This window comes from Gouania willdenowi, chromosome 4, assembly GCF_900634775.1.
Source record: "Gouania willdenowi chromosome 4, fGouWil2.1, whole genome shotgun sequence".
Lineage (NCBI taxonomy): Eukaryota > Metazoa > Chordata > Actinopteri > Blenniiformes > Gobiesocidae > Gouania > Gouania willdenowi.
This window is the reverse complement of record NC_041047.1, coordinates 43361013-43380677: the sequence shown is the minus strand read 5'-3', so window position 1 is coordinate 43380677 and position 19665 is coordinate 43361013. Positions and strand designations below refer to the sequence as shown.

The 19665-nt window shown below is 40.1% G+C and overlaps 1 protein-coding gene across 2 annotated transcripts in view; it reads left to right on the top strand.

The window, feature by feature from the left end:
- nfic (nuclear factor I/C) overlaps positions 1 to 19182 on the top strand; it is a 53267-nt gene extending 34085 nt beyond the window's left edge. The window contains exons 4-13 of one of the 2 annotated variants that reach the window (XM_028444065.1): positions 3301 to 3484; positions 3799 to 3870; positions 4783 to 4857; positions 7386 to 7506; positions 8894 to 9015; positions 9273 to 9383; positions 9858 to 10015; positions 11943 to 12126; positions 15563 to 15651; positions 16028 to 19182. In XM_028444065.1, coding sequence (XP_028299866.1) covers positions 3301 to 3484; positions 3799 to 3870; positions 4783 to 4857; positions 7386 to 7506; positions 8894 to 9015; positions 9273 to 9383; positions 9858 to 10015; positions 11943 to 12126; positions 15563 to 15651; positions 16028 to 16048 — 1137 coding nt within the window. In that variant the 3' untranslated portion in view covers positions 16049 to 19182. The remainder of the gene's footprint in view (positions 1 to 3300; positions 3485 to 3798; positions 3871 to 4782; positions 4858 to 7385; positions 7507 to 8893; positions 9016 to 9272; positions 9384 to 9857; positions 10016 to 11942; positions 12127 to 15562; positions 15652 to 16027) is intronic. The other variant, XM_028444066.1, reaches the window with a different exon arrangement.
- The last annotated feature ends 483 nt before the right edge of the window (positions 19183 to 19665 follow it).

Sequence of the window (19665 nt, the reverse complement as noted above, 5' to 3'; positions counted from 1 at the left end):
ACCATTCTAAAAATACCTTGCAACAGGTTTCTGGAATAAAACTCCTCAAACATCTATCTGTAATGCAAGAATGGTCTGTGTGTGTGTGTGTGTGCGTGTTCATGTGTGTTTGTGGAGCAAATATTTCCCCGACACAGTATTTGTTCAACCTGAAACTTTGTCAACGGCTTCCAAATACCCTGAGTGTGTGCATCCGTTATTTTGGAGTAATTTGGTCATTTCAAAATCAATTTGAAAACCAATTTCAAATGACCAATCCACACTGTGGAACTCCTGTTGAACATTGTTTCAGAACACTGATGATGTCATCAACAGTGATGTCATCAGAGTTCCAATTAGAATGTTCCAACTGATGATGTCAGTCTGAAGGGCACCCTCGTCAGAGTGCTGCCCTTTTTAGGCTGCGGCATTTGTGTAGATTTTTCTTATTTGTGTGTGTGTGTGTGTGTATGCGATAAGCATCCCTGCACTGCAGCCCTGTACTACTATTACTACTACTACTATAACGTACAGGGAAAGATCATAAACACTGATATTTTCACCACGTGTTTATAACCTAATGCGCACCTTGTGTAAATAAGGTAAAGCAAAACAAAAGCATGTGGGGAAGCGCGTGATGCTGTTACATTGCGAGAATATGAGACGAATTTGCTGAGGGGCACCTTTGGTGTAAAACCCACGCTGTCTTTATGGTAGTATGTTGGATGTACATGACATGTTTGTGTGCACCGGTAATTAATTTTCCCACTGTGTTTTCTGAGTTTTTTCTTGCCAAAGGAGGGTCTAAGGACAGGGGATGCTCCGAGACATTAATTATCCATTTGTTTAAGTGCAGCGAACATTGGTGCAAACTTTATTTACCAATTTATCATGCGCTTGTCCCATAGATATAAACCAGAGAAATCGCACACCCTATTTTATTTTGCACCTGCAAACAAAAACCCCTTTATAACACTACAGAGTACAAAGTATCTACACCTCTTTGTACATCTAACCTTCAAACACATACTCATTTGGCCATAATTGCAAACCCTACTTAAGCCCCCACTATATGAATACATATTTCCGACGGGTACTGTACTAGGTTCAATAAAAATAATAAAGTGCAGCATTTTTAGATGTCAACGGGTAATGACAGAATGAACATGGCACATGATAGTTCTTCTCACAGACCTGTTGCAGTCACTTGTACATTAGTGGTTGATTTTTCTTGATATCCAAATCTACTTTAAGACCTTTGTGGTGGTAGAAAAGATTGGCGGAAAAGATCGGTTTCATATGCAAGGATTGGCCGATCGCCTATCCCCCAAAATAAGGGAAATCAACATTGATCGATCGGTCGGTGCATTTGTAGTTCAATACGAATTTTTCATGAATCATACATTGGTCCTGTCATACAACTGTGTACCCCCATTTTCACGCAAGGTTGATAAATGAAAGTGTTACGGCAAATTTGCGGTTGACATCATTTGGAGCCATGATTTATTGCTCTGGTTGAGTGATGGAGTCCAGGCGAAGCATTGATGATTTTATAAAAAAGGTTTATTATAAAACTAAGTAAAAAAAGTACAAAGTGGAACAAAAATTGGTGACCGCCCGGGCGGACGTTCGATGATCAAGAGCCGCTCTGTCTAACAGTTTTCACAGCTTAAGCTTTTATACAGATAACATAAGAAGTTCCACCCTGAGGTGAGGAGAAGGGGGGAGTCAGATGCAACAGTGGAAACATTTGAGGATGATGAAGACGTGTATATTATGAGGAAGATTGGGCGCCACTCTTATCTGTCCTTGATAGTGAGTGCGTTCGTGTATATCTGCATGTGAGTTTGAGTTTTGGCAGAGACTCTGTGTTGCACTGAGTACAATACGATCTGTACTGTTTAATCTGACATGATTCAGCTGTTCAAAGAGTAATGGAGTCATCATGTATTAAAACATGACAAATTGTACACATGAACACACATTTTGACGATATGATGATGAATATAAAAATTGCCATAACAAAAGCCATGGTCTCCAAATTTGGCAGTCATTGGGTTTTTCATCAACGAAGATTTGTTACTCTTTATTGGGAATTTTTTTCATTTTTTATTTCTTATCGTGAGCCCTGTATCATATTTCATATGAGTTGACTATTTCATTACACCCCTAGGAGTAAAGGATGTTGATTAATACGTGACTTGCTAAAATCGGCCTGATTATTGGCCTGACGATTAATCGGTTAGGCTTTAATATAGATCTATATTTTGGGTCAGTCACTATAGCACAAGCCATACAGGCACATTTATCAATATCCAGCTGTACAATATCAACATGTGACACCACTCCTTTATGTTAGTTAGTTGATACCCCTTTGACTTTCCTGAGGAAGGCATATGTGAGTGAACCTGAGTTGTGTAGCACAGGACACAGTCTTCCTATTGTAGCTCAGACACAAATTTGAAGTTGTTTTCCTCCTCAATGTTTGATGATGTGCTGTTGTAGTTCAAGGGGTAAAGGGGTTGTCTTCACATTTAGAGGCTGGAGGTTCATGTTCATGCGTTACACGTCATCTCTAAATTACCTCCAATTGTAGATTATAGCCATGCATGTGGCAGCCCCGTCCAATTTGAGTGTGTAAAGTGAACGTGTTGCGTTCAGGGGCCCTGGGAAACCAGTCCGTTCGCATTAGACAGCCGTGAAAAGAGGACATGTCCAGGTAAATCCGGACGTATAGTTACACTACACAACAGAAGATATTAAATTAAAAGCAATGAGCATGTACTGTCAACAACAAACCCAAAGTCGCTTAATGATGACGTAATGCCATATGTGTGTCGTACATGAACGTGATGACGTGTTTGTCTGTGGGAAGTGGGAGTTGAGCTGGTGATCACGTCCGTTCTACCGTGCCAGAAAAGGGACAGGGAGGGGGGATTCCTGCTGTGAGGCCCGAGCTGGCAGTATGAGTACACCCTAAATTAATGTGCTGCTACTGTAATAAAGCACTGAGGGAATACAGTAAATATTAAATGCTGTATAAATCAGATCCATTTAAAATGAAGTAAAAAAGTTAGGAATGGTCTGAAAAGCAATGCAGTCCATGACAATATAATGCATTTATTACCATGCTGCAACTGACTCTATACAGATATATTATTGTTAATCAAACTGAAATGCTTTAACTATTAGTTCCAAGAAAGATGTTGAGCTAATTATTAGTTCATAAAGCTGTGCCCACACACATGGTCACAGTTAGTGAGTGGGTGAGTAGAGGTTTGTCTTTGTCCTGACAGTAAAAATGGTTTTGTATTTTCAAAGGTGTGGAGGTTGGACTTGGTCATGGTTATCCTTTTCAAAGGAATCCCGCTGGAAAGCACAGATGGAGAGCGGCTAGTGAAAGGAAGTCTGTGCTCTAATCCCATCCTCTGTGTCCAGCCTCAACACATCTCTGTGTGCGTCAAAGAGCTGGACCTCTACCTCGCCTACTATGTACAAGAAAGAGGTAAACATATCAGTTTGTAGTCTTGCTGATCTGACACAAACTGGCATTTGAAGATTCTGAAATAATGTGTTTATAAGGACATCTGATAAGATATCAAACAAAACCTGTAGTCTGACAAACAAGGGTCAATTCAAGCTTTTCTATTAGGATCTAGAACAACTTATTTTAACGAGTCATTGCATTGCATTTTGGAACTAGGGGTTCTACTGGGAAAAAAAGGTACAAGGTCATTCAGGTCTTTACATAAAGTTCTTCATAAACTGTTTTGGTTTTTGGTGAAATCCTATTCTTTTTTTTATCTCTTCCTTCCCCAGTGGCAGAGCAGAGCAGCAGCCCCCACACAGGAGTGGGTTCTGATCAGGAGGACAGTCGGACTGCCACCATTGGTAATGTGCAGAAACCTTCATTGAAGAGGATTATATTACTTTTCCTTTACAGTAAATACGGGATATAAACAGACACCCTTAGGGTGCATTCACATGTTATGCTCAGCCTCATTCCCTCCCACACGTGCGTCATCATGTTCATATACCACATACGTTAGCATGGCACTAACTTTTGTTTGTACGTGGTTACAGCAGTGCAACAGGGAATTCTGTTAGTATTTTAGATCCGCTCACACGGTACAAACTTGTTTCACTCGTTGCCTACATAGGGCCTCGGAAATTACAGAACAAACTCCCTGAAACAGAAATATCTATGTGACAGAATATACCATCACCCAGGTTTTGCGATGAGATCACAGTTTTCACAATTTTTTCTCCATTAAAGGGGTGGATAAATGTGTAGGGGTGGAGAGGGAGATGAGCCAAAAGGCAAACTCTTGATTTTGCGGTCGATCTTTGTTCCTACCATCACCTATGGTCATGAGGTCATGACAGAAAGAACAAGATCACATCTACAAATGGCTGAAATGAGTTCCCACCGTAGGGTGGCTGGGCTCTCCCTTAGAGATAGGGTGAGAAGCTCAGTCAACCAGAAGGAGTTTGGAGTACAGCCGCTGTTCCTCCCCATTGAGAAGAGCCAGATGAGTTGACTCGGGCACCTGATGATGGTGATGTGTTCAGTGCACGTCCCACTGGTAGGGGACCCTGTGGTAGACCCAGGACACGCAGGAGAGACTGTAACTCTCGGCTGGCCTGGGAACACCATGGGATCCTCTGAGGAGATCTGAATGTATAAAATTAGTGGCTCTACATGCTGTACATTTATAGCACGATGCACTCTTTTTCACTATGAAACATGCTCTGCGCCAGTCATCAGCACACAGTCCATCATATACAATTATTTTTCTGCAGATGGTCCAGAGTTTCAAGAAAGCTTTGTGACGTCTGGTGTTTTCAGTGTTACAGAGCTGGTCCAGGTCTCCAGAAGTAAGTACCACATGCATGTTCCTACTTTAGTGATCAAAGTGTGGTTGTATTAGTTAGTCAAACCAAGTCAACTACACACACACACGTTTAATTTTGATTTCCAGAGAGATATTTGCGCTTCAGGATGAGATGAGGTCCATTTTATTCCTATCTGTATCATGTTATCATCAGTAGGAACTTTAGGTAATGACAGATTTTGCAACTGCTACAATATGAAAACACCCACTTTCTCTTAGTCCCTACAACACGTGGTTCAAGGGAGTAAATTAAATGGTTTTGAAAAAAAAAATTTGGTGGTGACACACCATATATTAGGGTGGAGTAAGGGAAATATTTAACCTATTCATTAATTTGATTATTGCTATAAAATGTAATGAAGCAATCACACTCAGAGTCAAACCTCCACCAAGCTCCAAATCTCCTCTTTTCCAGATATTGCCAGTTATCTGGATTAGTGATCCTGACCATCATTCACACTTTAAAGGTTTGGAAGAGATTTCTATCCCCATTAATAACTAGAGGTGTCCCGATCTGATATTGATATCGGATACCGGTCTGATATCAGCCAGAAAACGAATATCAGATTTTATCGGACTGCATCGAAAATCACCGCTATAAGCTCGCCGATAAAATTTTGCGCTCCAGCACTTCTATCCATAGATGACTGTGGTTCACATTCCAACAAATTAACCTACTGTTGCTGACTATTGTTTTCTGTTTGAGTAACATCACTTCATGAAGCCTTTTCCAACATTCCACACTACAAAATAAGTAATAAAAGTATGTATGATTTATGCTGATATCGTATCAGATCAATATCGATATCGGCCAATACGCAAGGCCGAAATATCGGTATCATATCGTTAGCGAAAAAGTTGTATTGGGACATCCCTATTATTAACCATACAGTAGGTTATGATGTATGGGCCAGAAATTGATTTTGTTAGATGTTATTGTAGGATTCTAATTAGGACCGTCCAAATCAACATCTTTTCCTTTTTACAATCAGTTTACCTAGTGATAAACTACACAGGTATGCCGCAGTTCTCACTCTGTCCACTGTGTGGCGCTCTAACACAAGCGGTATGCTGAGATTACTCATGGCCAGCGGTAAGAAAACCCATCCTCTGCACTCATAAAGAAATGTTGAGCTAACATAGGACAATCATCCAAATGTTTTTTTTTTCTAATTTAATTTTCTAATAAATTGTTTGCTGGTGTCAAAAGAATAATGTTAATATTTATTTTATTTATTTATTTAATTTTACCTTGTTTGAAGTTCCCAATTTTTCAAATGATATTGGATAGTATTAAAATTAAAGTCACAGGTATGAAGAAATCTTCATTTTAAAAGAAAGGAAATTTACAAAAGGCAATGCCCTGCTTTGACCAGAATTCTGCGGTAGAGGATGATATTAGTTTGATCGATGGAAGGGAGACCCAACCTGGAAAGAGCGAGAAGCCTGATAAATGTTCTGCCTCCCATTAGACTTTTAGAGAAATAACCATTAGTTGGACACTAACATGTCTTTAAAATCTACTGGAGCTGATCATTAAGAGCTTTGTATGCTAACAGGAGGATTTTACACTTTTTAATGACTTACTGGTACATCCTGACAGCAAAAACGTACAGTAATCTACTCTAGATGTAACAAAAGTTTTTCACTGTGGTACTGGGCGATAGAGTAATGCCATCCAGGCACTATTTGTTCTAATCGTGTCTCTGAGGGGTTTTGGACCAAATCAATTCACTTCCTTTGAGTTCTGGATGAGAAGGAGGAGTTAAACCTCATCCACAATTTTTTTATTTAAGTCAGATTTGGAGTTTTAGTGCAGGATGTGTCAGAAAGGTTATCATTCAATCATTTATAAGAAAGATGAGCAACAGCTTGACCATACAAATGTGAATGTATCTTTTCTGAGGGTCACATGATCAGCATTCATGTCAGCATCATTTAATTTTTAGTAATGTTTTATATTTTTGTTGTATTGTTATTTAGGAGTTTTTTTTTTTATTATTTGTGTTGTCATTTTGTGTATTTTGTTGTCATAATGTGTGTTTTTGTGTATTTTTGTTGTTGCGTGTAATTTTGTTGTTTTATTTATTTTTCCTGTCATGTTTTGTGAGTAACTTTGTGCATTTTTGGAGGCATTTTCATGTATTGTAGTTGTTGTTTTATACAATTTCTGTTCTTCTTTAGTGTATTTTTGCTGTTGTTTTGTGTGTTTTTCTATCCTTTTTTAAAGGGCCACACCCTATATGACTGAGGGCTACATGTGGGCCCCCGGGCTGCCTATCGCTTATTGTAACATCAGTATTTGGCTCTTCCAGTCATTGGAAAGCGTGAGATTTGTTGATCCATTAATAGGAAAGATGAACTCGGATTAGAAATTTTACCTCTGATTTTTTTTTACTATTAACTGGATTAAATCTGGAACTGTTTTAATAGTTTATTAAATTTGGGAATTTGTGGAATAGAAGTGTTGATCATTGATCTGACAAATTTTATTTTGTTGTGGCTTGACAGTTCCAGTGATTACAGGAGTAGGACCTGGCTTTTCTATGGGGGAGCTGCACAGTCATATGGTCTATGATCTCCACCAGCCTCTCAGCCTCAGACGCTCATTGGCCAGCTCCTCATCCAGCGGGTAACACAAAGACACAACAGCATGCCCTGATACAGAAGTGTTAAACTAAAGACGGGGGGAAGATGGCATCAGCTCTTTAGCTGATCATTCAGTGTTTAAATGAGCTCATTTAAGTCCAGATTTTGCACTGTCAAACGGCACATCTTTGTTTTGGTGCACCTCAGATGTGAGGATTTTCATTTTGGAAATGTTGCTTTTCTTGCCAGTTTTTCTTTGACCTTAGTGGGCCTCTGAACCAGAAATATTTGAGGACGTAACATGTTAATGCCAATCAAATTTAGCCACTGCATTCATCAACACCGCTGGGATGAGTCAGAAACATATGTTTCATAAATCACAGGTTGGTCCTGTCGTGCAAACAAATGTGCACCTAAATTTGCACCTATTTTCATTCAAGGTCGAGAAATGAGGTCTTCTGGGATCACACTGTTTTAGTAACAGATTACACAAAAAAACAACCAAGCCTAGAGCTGAAGAGTACACTCTCACACCAATTTTCTTGTGGATGCTAATTAAAAACACTCCGTTAAAAGTAATTATTTTTTTTTATTATTATTATGTCAATTTTAACAAACATTTTTAAGGAAAATTTGACGTAGTTCTTGAGTAGAGACAGTATACAGTCATGAATAGGGAGAGGGAATCCCTCCTCCGACCTCATCAACATGGCCCACAGATTTCGGCAGTCCAAAAGCCAAATACTGGCCAAAATGTTCAATTAGTGATTACTGGCAAAACGCGAATACATTTTTTCCGCACGTTTTTTGACACTGGGACTTTAGTGTATTGTAGCAGGTATGAGTTAATATAGCCACTGTCAGCCATAACCATAATGTTTCATGCAGATTTCCTGCACACACACACTCAAATGTTCATCACTATTAAAGAACAGATTTAAAAAAGAATATAAATGCTGTTGTAAATGAAACTCACAAACAATTGGGTCACTACATTATCAGATTCCACAAATTGTTCTGTTTTCTGTTTTTCTGTTTTGTTCATTAACAAGGCACTTTGTTGCACTTGTTTAATCAAGAAATTTAATTTTGTTCATATTACATTTTGTTAACTGTGAGTTCAATGTGAGCTGGAGAAAGACTCCAGCAGACCCTCACGACCCCGAGTGCAGGAATAAATACTGTAGATATGGATAGACTTGTACATATTTGGACCCAAAAAAGAGAATAGTGGGAATTGTCATTATTTATGGTGGAATCAAGACAAACAAAAAGAGAGAAAGGAGCAAAATATCTACTGTAGGCCAAAAACATGAACAAGCATTTAGCGACAGTGGAAAGAAAAAAACTCCCTCTTTTTATGGGAAGAAATCTCCAGCGGAACCAGGAGTAAACGTTTCAATAAACGTTGAACCTTTGTGTTTCTTTAGGAGTAAGAGGCTAAAGTCTGGTTCTGTGGAAGAACAAGCTGACAGTCCAGCAGGGGAGTATTATCACTCCCCTTCATCTCCTGCCAGCAGCACCAGGAACTGGACAGATGACATGGAAGGAGGTGACACAAAAGGAACACACACTCTGACACACATTCCATTTTCCCCTAGACTGAAAAACTTGTCGAATTCTGGCCTTTTCCACATTGATGTAATGTGTACGTGGATGCTCAAAGCATTTTGTCTCTGCTTTTTTTAAACTCGACCATTGTCACTTCTTTCAGTTTCAAGTTTATCCAGTTAGTACACATGAACTGCTATAGTAATCATTTGAATAGTTTCAAAGAAACCTCACTTAGCTTTTGTATTTGTGACTTAGGTTTGTCTCCAGTAAAAAAGACAGAGCTGGACCCTTCATCTCCTCAGGCAGACTCTCCAAGAATGACCTCCTTCACGGATCAGCACCGGCCTGTTATAGCAGTCCACAGTGGTCAGTGTTTCTCACAAAACCCTCTGTGCTAATAACCTTTACGGCAGAGATGATCAACTTATATCACAGCAGGGGCCCAAAAATGTTCATTTTCTGATCTGATCAATATTCATGCTGGCATTCAGAATAAAGACCAATCTGAGCATTAACATAGGACACATTAGACTGATTTTTGTGGTTTTGGGCTAGTTTTATTGATTCTTTGTTGTCTTTTTGTGTATTTTTCTGTAATATTTGATGTTATTTTATGTCATTTTATGTAGTTTTGCTCTTGTCATATGTATTTTTTTGTCATTTTGTGTGTTTAATTTGGGGGCCGTACAAAATTTCATCAGTTGCCAAAAGCTGCTTAAGGAAATTTGAATCTACATGTCATTATTTCCCTGGAATAAATTCCCCTGTAAATTTAAAACAGTTTTTTCACAGAGATCCATCTTTGTTAGACTATAATGAATTAACTTTTATCTTCCTTAGGTCTCACGCGAAGTCCCCTCCCCTCGTCATCTCTTCACTTTCCACCTTCTTCCTATTTTCCTCATGGAGCCATCCGGTACCCACCCCACCTGTCTCAGGATCCCCTCAAAGACCTTGTGTCATTGGCCTGTGATCCTGCCAATCAAAGCCCGAGTTCAGTAAGTCCATCTTAATCCTGCGAGCTAACAGTCACTGTAATGTTCTACAGCTTTAAAATGCATGTTTGCGTGCTTTGTGTTTGTACTTCAGCTACATACAGACTAATTATTCACATATAGAAACAATACTTTTTAAAATATGTGAATAGAGAATTGTCACACCTAGTGGATGTGGTGGTAGATGACCCAATCGCAGGAAGATATGGAGGCAGCAGGCAGGCATAGCGTTCAGAGATGAGTTTTGTTCAACAAAAACCCTAATCCAAAAGACTGAAGGAGACATGAGGAAAACAGCGAGCAAGGGACAAAACCGCCACAGCACATGAACAGGGTGACATTGACAATGAAACAGCAAACATTGGCTGTGTCCCAATACCCACACTACGCCCTTCAGACTTCCATAAAGTGCACTTTGGATGTAATGTGTGTAAGGCAACAAGTGTGCTGAAAGGACAGAATTGGGGCAGTTTGCGATTACTTTATCCACCTGAGTCAGGACGTCATCAATTGTGACGGCTACGCATATTACATAAATGAAATAATTGATGCTTACACTTGAAAATATTTTTTTTTTGCCATTTTTTCTGCCAACAGGGTTTATTGTGAAAGTTTGTCCACCATCGTTTTTTTTTTTTTTGTTTTTTAAATTGAATGTCCCACAACAAAAGGACATATGGGTAATTTCCTTCATCAAAGTCTGCTTGCATGCCCACAGTGTGCATGAAGGGCGCTTAGTGGGTGGAGCAAAATGACACTCCGCACGATTGGGACACCCTTCAGCGGGAGTGCACAACCGAGAGGCATTTTATTGGGACGCAGGCATTCTGTGTCCAAACACTCAGCTAAATAGTGAGGCTTGATTGGGAACAGGCCACACCAGAGTGCAAAACATGAGGCAGCTAATCACTCAAGCCAAACACACTGACATCACTGGGAGGTGGAGACACAAGCAGGAATACCTGGGAAGCACAAACGGACAAGAGCTAAAGAGTAACTAAACCCGTGCTTCCTGCTGACCTGCCACAAGCTGGGAATTCAAAAAAGTGCTTTGATTATGGGCATCACTCCTGGAGCAGTAAGACACTCCCAATCAGGCAGCGCACATTGCTGCGCAGCGAGTTCACACAGCTGAGATGTCAGACTCACTACAATCACAGGCACACACGATCATGACGCAAAGCTTACACACAGCCCTACATATACTATCACCCAGGGACAAACAGCTCTGCTGTCCAGTGATCAGCCTCCCACCACCTCAGGCACACACATTGACATAAATGGGGTGTCCGCGGGGTCTTAAAAGGTATTAAAAGTTGATAATTAAATTGTGGGAAAATTAAGGCCCTTAAAAAGTATTAGAAAAGTCTTTGAGGTATTAAATTTTATTGGTGTGCAAGCTTTCGCTTGGTTGCGTACTCGAAGCTAGATCGCCTCGGGGCCGCGCACGTACTGGTGTGACAGCGAATGTTCCGGCGCGAAAACAGACGAGAAGAAAACTAAAATGGGAAAAGTGCAAGTTCTCTGACTCCTGACTCAAGATGCCCAAATTCAAAGATTGAATAAAGCCAGTCGGGAATAACACCCTGTTTGCCTATTGCACGCTTTGTAAGAAAATTGCACACTGTAAGAAAATTGCACACTTTGTAACAACTTTGTAGCATCGATGGGCATGAATGCAGTTAAAGAGACATGGAGTGAGCGTCTATAGACACGCCCACTCATGAATATGCATGCAAGTAGGCCCCAAAACGGCCCGATTTCAGAACTGTTCAGAAAGTGACTTTTCAGAGGGTTAAAACTCTGTAAAACAGGCGAATTTGGGAAAATAAGCATCAAATACTATTTTTGGGGTTCTTAGAACTAATAAAGATGGGTGAAAAATTGCATATTATGTCCCCTTAATGCTGTTTTTTCCCTCTAATTTCAGCTGAATGGCAGAGACCAGATTAAAGTGCCCAGTCACTACATCACCTCCCCAATCTTGGGACCTCCAGGAACAGGAGCGTCCCTCACAGCTCCCACCTCGTCACTTCCAAGGCAGACCCTTCCCTCAGAATCAAAGCCAACCACCACATCCTCTGATGGACGTGCCAACTCCCCCACATCACCGAGTGAGTGGATGGATGATTTAATGTGCACTTTAGGATTCCTGCTCCCACAATAATATATAGAATACATGTGTGTGGCTGACACTGGCTCAGGTGTGGTTGCGATGATTTTCACTGGGCTTCCTTCTGAAACTATGAAATTGTTGATAGTTGAATACACCGGAGCTACTGACATTGATCAACAAATAAAAATCGATCAAAAGAAAGAAAAAAAAACCTAAAGGAAGGAAAATTCCTACTAAAAAACAACATTTGTAGTAAAATTAAGTAAGTGGTTGCAGTGTGCTATATCACGGTATAGACCCTTTGTTTGTAAACATTGTGATGTATTTTGTTGGGCGGGGCTTAGCCTGGAGGCAAACCACCATAGATATATATAAACACTAGATGACTTACCCATGCTTTTAGACAATGGGGAGCAATGTAGCAACGTGGCAGCCATCTTACCTCAGACAGCTGGCCCCGCTCATTACATCGATGTCAACTATTTAAATAACCCTAACTTGGTCAATTTTCCACCAATTTTCAAATGGCAAGTGGCAATTTCAACGTGTACAAGCATCCTATGTCATACAGTACCTTTGTATAATAAGGTTAGTAATAAGTTAGGGGTATTTTTGTTTAAGCTGATCAATCAACTTCTAACCGCTACCGTAGAACGCGTCAGAATGTCAGTTGCCTGAGGTAAGATGGCCGCCGTTGAGCTACGCTGGTGAATCCCACTTGCGTCATCTAGTGTTTATATATATCTATGCTTTAGCCAGCGGCGTTTCCTGTTTTTGCCTCAAGCCCATTAAGGGGTGTCTGGTTGACGATTTATTGTAATCACTATTATTTACACATTAAAATTCATAAATATTCTACAAATGTGGTAAAACCAAATCAATGAGAGTAAGATTAAAATAACCTGATTAGCTCGCTCAGTGATTATTGTGGTGCGACAGTGCACCTCACAGAAGTTACTGAATAATACGTATTTACAGTTTTTACATACTTCAAATTAATCAAAAATCATGGAATGTGTTTTTAATATCTGCTGTAGTAGTTTGAGGGTTACTTAACTCACTTAGTGCCATTGACGAGATAACTTGTCATTTCAAATCCAAACGCTCAGTGCCATTGACGAGATAACTCGTCATTTGCGTTTTTTCACGGGGATTACTAGAAAACACCCTAGCAGAGATCCCTCATCAATATCTTAAAGGGGACATATCATGGTTTTGAATCCTTCCTTTTTACATATAAATCATACAGTTGTGGTCTATATAAAGCGGAACTGCAATGCTTGGGTCTGAATTTTTCATTACTATAGCTCCACAGGCCCCTTTTCTACCTCTTTTCTGATGTGCTTCTGAGAGCAACTCGTTTTGGTGCGGTCTCTTTAAATGCAAATGAGACACTCCATACCCCGCCCCCTCTTCAGGTGACACTCGGTTCAACTCCACCCTGCTCGGCCATTTTTGTAGTTTGATAGAAGAGATACGGCTATGTAGCGGCGCATAAACTTTTTATTCAGAGGTTATTTACAAAATGTCAACAACGGAAGACTTGTCCATCCAGCCTTACATGTTCCAGCCAGAGTCTGACCCAGCGGAGCGAGATGAAAATGAAGATGATGAACCTGCAGAACCCTAACAAGTGAGCTAACACAAGCGCCGAGCTAACGCTCGCGCCGAGCTAACGTCACAAAATGCATTTTAATACAGTCTTTTCAAAGACAAAAACGGCAAAATGAAATGACTAATGAAAACTTTAGACTTAAATTAAATCACGTAGGCCATATCATCAAGGATCTAAAACGAGCACACAGCGCTAACATATGAAGTCTGAAGACGATGCAACTGCTAATGCTAACAAAACAATGACAGGGACGTCTTATCACACTTTTTAGCGTTATTTACAGCTTACCGAAGTGCTCTGTTCGTCGTCTCCAAAGATAAAAGGAATTGACCCTTCAATCAGACAAAGTCTTTCGGCAAATCCTTCTTTATACTGGTGGAGGTTGCTGAAGCAGTCATCCTTGAAGTGCTGCGCGCACACAAAAATGACCTTACCCACAGATGTGGGTACATTTCCGTAAAAAATAAAACTCAACCAGGCACTTCGAAAAGGTTCTGATGCTGGGAGACGGTGTAATGAAGCGTGTGGGTATACACAACATCCAACAACCAAACATTTTGACTTATCCTCTCGTATCTTCGGCATCCTTGAGCTTGGACTACAAAATAAAAGCGAAAAATAAAAATGGTGGATTGCTCGAAGTGTTGGACCTGGAGTTGATGTCCTAATTTGGCAGTTCCGCTGCAAATACTGTGATGTAGTAGTTCAAAAAACGTAATAGAGAATAGAAAAATCGAAACAGATTGAAAAATATGAGCAAAACAGAATATAAAGATATCTACGGAGCACCTGAAGAGACTAATTTGATTTTTTCTGTACTTCTAAGCACTCTAAATATACAACAAAATGCATTTAAGGGCTAAAAAAGTGGATTTAGCATGATATGTCCCCTTTAAGCTGTGGGGTGTTGTAGTGACCAACTGTGCCCTGAAGATGGCAGCAGTGCACCTTTAGATGAGAGATTAGCCACTGATGCTACCCAGCAAAGGTAGAAAGAAGCAGGAACGACTGAGATTATGGCGCTACGGAGTGATATTGTGACCTATCCAGCAGCTCACAGCTCCACATACTAACACAGAACATGTGTGGACCTGAGTGGATTATTGATCATGTTGCGATGGTGAGATAAAACCATCAACTAACCGAGCCAAACGGGTACAAAAAGGGTTTTTTCTCAGCTTTTTGCTCTGAAACTTTAGATTTGTGTAAAACGTGCTCTATTCAACGGCTGATTACAAAAGAACGAAATGTGCCAGAAACAAAAGTTTTATTTTGATGAAAGTAGAGGCTTCAGTCTTTCAAAATATGGTGTCAGATTTCAGATAGCCATATAGTAGAAAATATTCTGTGGGTCTTTAAAATCAGTCAAAATGCTCAAAAATGGCTGGCACTGAGGGGGTAGAAAATCTGAAAATGGCTGGCACTGAATGAGTTAATACACACGGTCTGGTTTACAGTAGTGACAACTATTTACACAAATATCATCACTAAGAGTTCCCTAAAGCCTTAATTCCTAGATTAGCTGTTGTGGTCAGATTAGTTTGGCCTGTTTAACATTTCCCATGATTATACAGGACAGTAAAAATATTGATTTTTCTTGTGGAAATGTGTTTTGGGTGTTGCACTTTGTAGACGCTCCCTGCACTCTCTGCTCTTGACCTGCTGCTCATTGACTGTTGAATGTTTCTGTGTTACACTGACTACATCACGACATGTGGAGCTGTTGGATGTGCACACTCTATCTGATAATGGATGCTGGATAAGCCTATTGTTGGATAAAGATGTTAGAAATGACTGATGTTACTATGAACACCTTTAGCATACTCGGCCCCTGGGACTCCCCCGGCCAATCGCTCATCCTTTGTTGGAGTTACTCCTCGAGACCCAGGCGGACTCTACCAAGCTCAGGTAAGTAGGCTTCATCTGACTTTTGATCAAGTACCACGTCTAGATAAGGAAACAGTTTTCCTCTTGCACTCAATATTGATCCTGGAAAATATGCTCAGGATCATGAAGATAATAAAGCTACTTTGAAGGAACAATCCGATACTTTTGGTCTCAGGCTGCACAAGAAAGTGTTCCTTTTTCATCCTTTTCTTTTGCAGAAACTGTCAACCCTCGTTCTTTACTCATTTATTTTAACTGCTACACTTTCCAGCGTTGAAATCGCCAATATACTGTATATCTCTGTATATATCAATGTAGGTTCTCAACTCTGACCCAGCGTGGTTGATATTGGGATTTGTCTGACTGGAAATGCTTTGTGTTTTTCTCTTGTTTCCAGTCTTGGTATTTGGGAAACTGAAAGAAGTGTGGACGAAGCCTGAAATCCATGACTGAGCTGCCAAGAAGAAGAATGCCCAAGGACAAACCTATGATGTATTATATAGTGTGAGCTTGTACACATGAGGATATACATTATGGTATATTTTATGTGTGTGTGAGTAGAGAAGAAGGCCCTTTAGTGAGTCTCCAACCACTGAAAGATTATTGCAGTTACTCTAAATAGCTGGAAAAACAGCCACGTCCATGATTGGACGGAACAAAAGCTGCTTCCTCCAGGATGGATCTAGTCTGAATCCAGTGCTCGGCCTCCTCCCTCAAATCCAAAATCTGCTGCAGGTGCTGCCTTTGATATATGCAACGTTGACAGTTGTCACTATGTAATTTTTTTTTTTTTTTTTTCGCATTTTCTAACTTCTTTATTGAAATGTCTGCCGAGAACTGTGCTGCACAGTTTGATGATCATTGGACTGAGCTTCTGTCTTTTTTACTGACAATCATCAGCTTTAAATAGTGGCAATGCTTTGCAAGGCTCATGTTTTCAGAACCGCTGAATGAGAATGGATACGTTTTAGAGTGAGTAAGGAACACAAACCCTTTACTGTCGTGTTCTTCTGCACATCACAGTTTAACATCTGCAAAGAACACACGTCACTTTTTTAATCAAATACTGGCGCGGGCGCAGTGTTTAAATTAAGGTTCATGATGAAGAAAACGACCGTCAACAGCACGACAATGAGACGACACAGTTATGCAGCTTTGTTTTTAGTGTCAGTGATTGAAAAGGAAGAGAAATATCAGGCACTGCACTTTGATGAAAAGCCAAACAAACAGTTTGTAGACTGGCTTAATGTCTGCATTTACCATTTGCAGAAAGTGGTTCACAGGTTTTGAACTGAGCACAAATTCCTGCTGTCTTTCCTTGTGTCTGTCACTGAGTGTGCGAAGCAGTGGATGCTCAGAGGGAAGAGTTTGTGCTGAGAAACAGACACATAACGTGCTCGCATGGCCCTCGTGTTGTAGTGAGGCTGGCTTTTTTCAGCCTCACGCACTCAAAGATCTCCTCCAAGCTTTTTTCTAAAGTCAGTACCAAAGTACGGACCTAGCACTAAACATGTGACTGTTTGAATTCAAAGCTAGCACTACGAGCACTCTGTCAGGGCATGTGGAGCCAGGTCTTTTGATACTTAAGCATCCATCTCATTGTTTGTTCTGATGAAAAAAGAAGCCATCTTGATTATTTGGTTTGGTTGCAGGTTTAGTTTGCGATGATTACAAACCATAGACTATGTTACTCCCTCCAAGGCTTTGCAGCTCACGTAGATAAAATATAAATGCTCCAAACAGTACATGAGGATGAGATCAGCGCTCCTACTCTCCTACCATTGTGGATCAAGATTTTCCAGCCTGATGTCCATCAGTACAGAAAGTGTGTGTGTGTGTGTATGTGGGAAAGAGACGAGGCTTTAGCCTGCATAGCTCCGTCTGTATGGTTTTGCACTATGTGTAACTTCATCAGTTTTTGCTTTCTTGCTCTTTTCTTTGATGTATGCAGTTGACATTTCATGCTCTGTCTGAATCGAGGTGTCTGCATTGCGTTAATATTTCCCTGAGTTTGGGTGGGAGCGCTGTAATGAGCGAGGCTTTATTTAAAGCTTTGGATAGAGTTGGTTTCCAGCTGTATATGCATGGTGTTATCCAGGTTGCTGTGCTGAATAATGCATGGCTTCCTTCTTCTCTTCCTCCCTCTGTACTTTGCACTACCGCAGAGGATGAGGCTTTAGTCTTTTGCTTTGAATACTACAGTCGGGAAACTATTTTTGCACGATATTTCCTAGAACACATTATGTGCCTTGCTTTGAGTTGAGGAATAATATAAAAACCTTGTAGTATAGATCCAACTTTTCATGGTATGGCTGGTAATGTAAAAGAAAAGAAAAAAGCATTGCTGCATGTGAGTGCTTGACATGACCGGATGGACACAGGTTCAAGTGGTTTCCCCTGCTTTTTTGTTGAACAGGGGTTCACTTAAAGTCATTTGGACGTTAAACAACACAAGCACATTTTGTCACTAAATTTATCACTCAATTATCCATAGCAGAAGGCTTCCTTTGAGAGAGCAAATAATAAAGTGTGTAATCCTCACGTTAGCTCTTGTCCTTCGTGTTCCTTCTGCTCAGTGTCAAAGCACTCAGCTGTCAGCAGCTCTACTATTGGCTGGGAACTAGATCAAGTCACGCAAATATGCGTACAGGATCCATCAAACATCTTGTGGTGATGTTTTCATGTTAAAGCATGTCTTCAGAGTGACCTCAGTGTGAGTGACCGACCCCAACAGCTTCTTCCAGAGATACTGCATTTCTTTGGTTTAATATTGAATATCAAGAACATTGAATAAGTCATTTGTGTTCATTACTACGAGAAGAGATCTTGATATAGAGTGGCCAAGCCACGTATTCCATGCAATGGAAGCATGTTGGACATGCAAGAACAAATGTTTGATAACTCTGCAGAGCACATGCAGAGATGGAGGAACATAGACATCAATATGGGTTGTAGCAGGACTACTGCCTCTTCAAATAGGTAGAAGAAATGTTACATTGAGTTAAAACCAAAAACAAATCATCATGATGGTGTATTTTAATGTAAAGTGTTTAGAAAATGGTGAAGAAGCTCATCTGTTTGTGAAGGAGCTGCTGTTCAATACTTTTTCTCAAAATTCAATAATTGGATTTGTTGATTCACAAACAATATCAGCCTCAGAGACAGAATGCAGAAGAGAATTATGCACACGTTGAGGCACACATTAACCCTGTTTCATTCACAATGGTGAAAATGCTGCTGCTGAGTGCATGTAGTAAGTCAGCAGAATTTAAACAGACCCTCTTTGCTTTTTAGAGTTTTTTCCAGCTAATTTTAAACTGCAGTTTTTCTCTGCATGATATGAGGTTTTTAAATAACAAATGTTTCTGTTTAAACTTTTATTCACACTTTGAGCAAAGAAGGAGTTAGTGGTACTGAGCAGATGTTATCTGAACCGGAGCTTTGAACATGTACAGCCATATTTAGCCATTGCTATCAGCAAAATTCTTAAGACTTGATTACTCAAAAAAAAAAAAAAAAAAAAAACATTCCCTATGCAAAATTATACATTAATAAACGAGCTATGCTGGAACTCATGCTTGTTTATTCTGTTTGTATCAGCACCTCACAGAAGACGCCAACATCCTCAAGGGACAAGAAGGTCCTGGGTTCAATTCCCAGGGAGTTATCACTGCCACTACTATCAGGACTCCATTTTCCTCCCACACATTAACCATGTCAAATGATTGAAAGACCAATGAGAGTCACAAAAAGGATATACCAATTAGGAAATGAAAAGTAAAAATGAATTGATCGTTCTTGTCCTGTTAACAGATAACAGGTATGAGTAGATGTATGAAATTCATAATTATTTCTACAGTTTTATAAAGTATATTCATATAAACAGTACATGCATGTATTCATAAACTACAACATCACTTTACAGCCATATGAAGTGAACACCCCTAGCCCCACCATCTAGCCCCCAAAGGGTTGGGTATGGGTGTGTGATGCACCAGACCAGCTGGGAGGGAAGTGAAGTGTCCATGGAGGAGG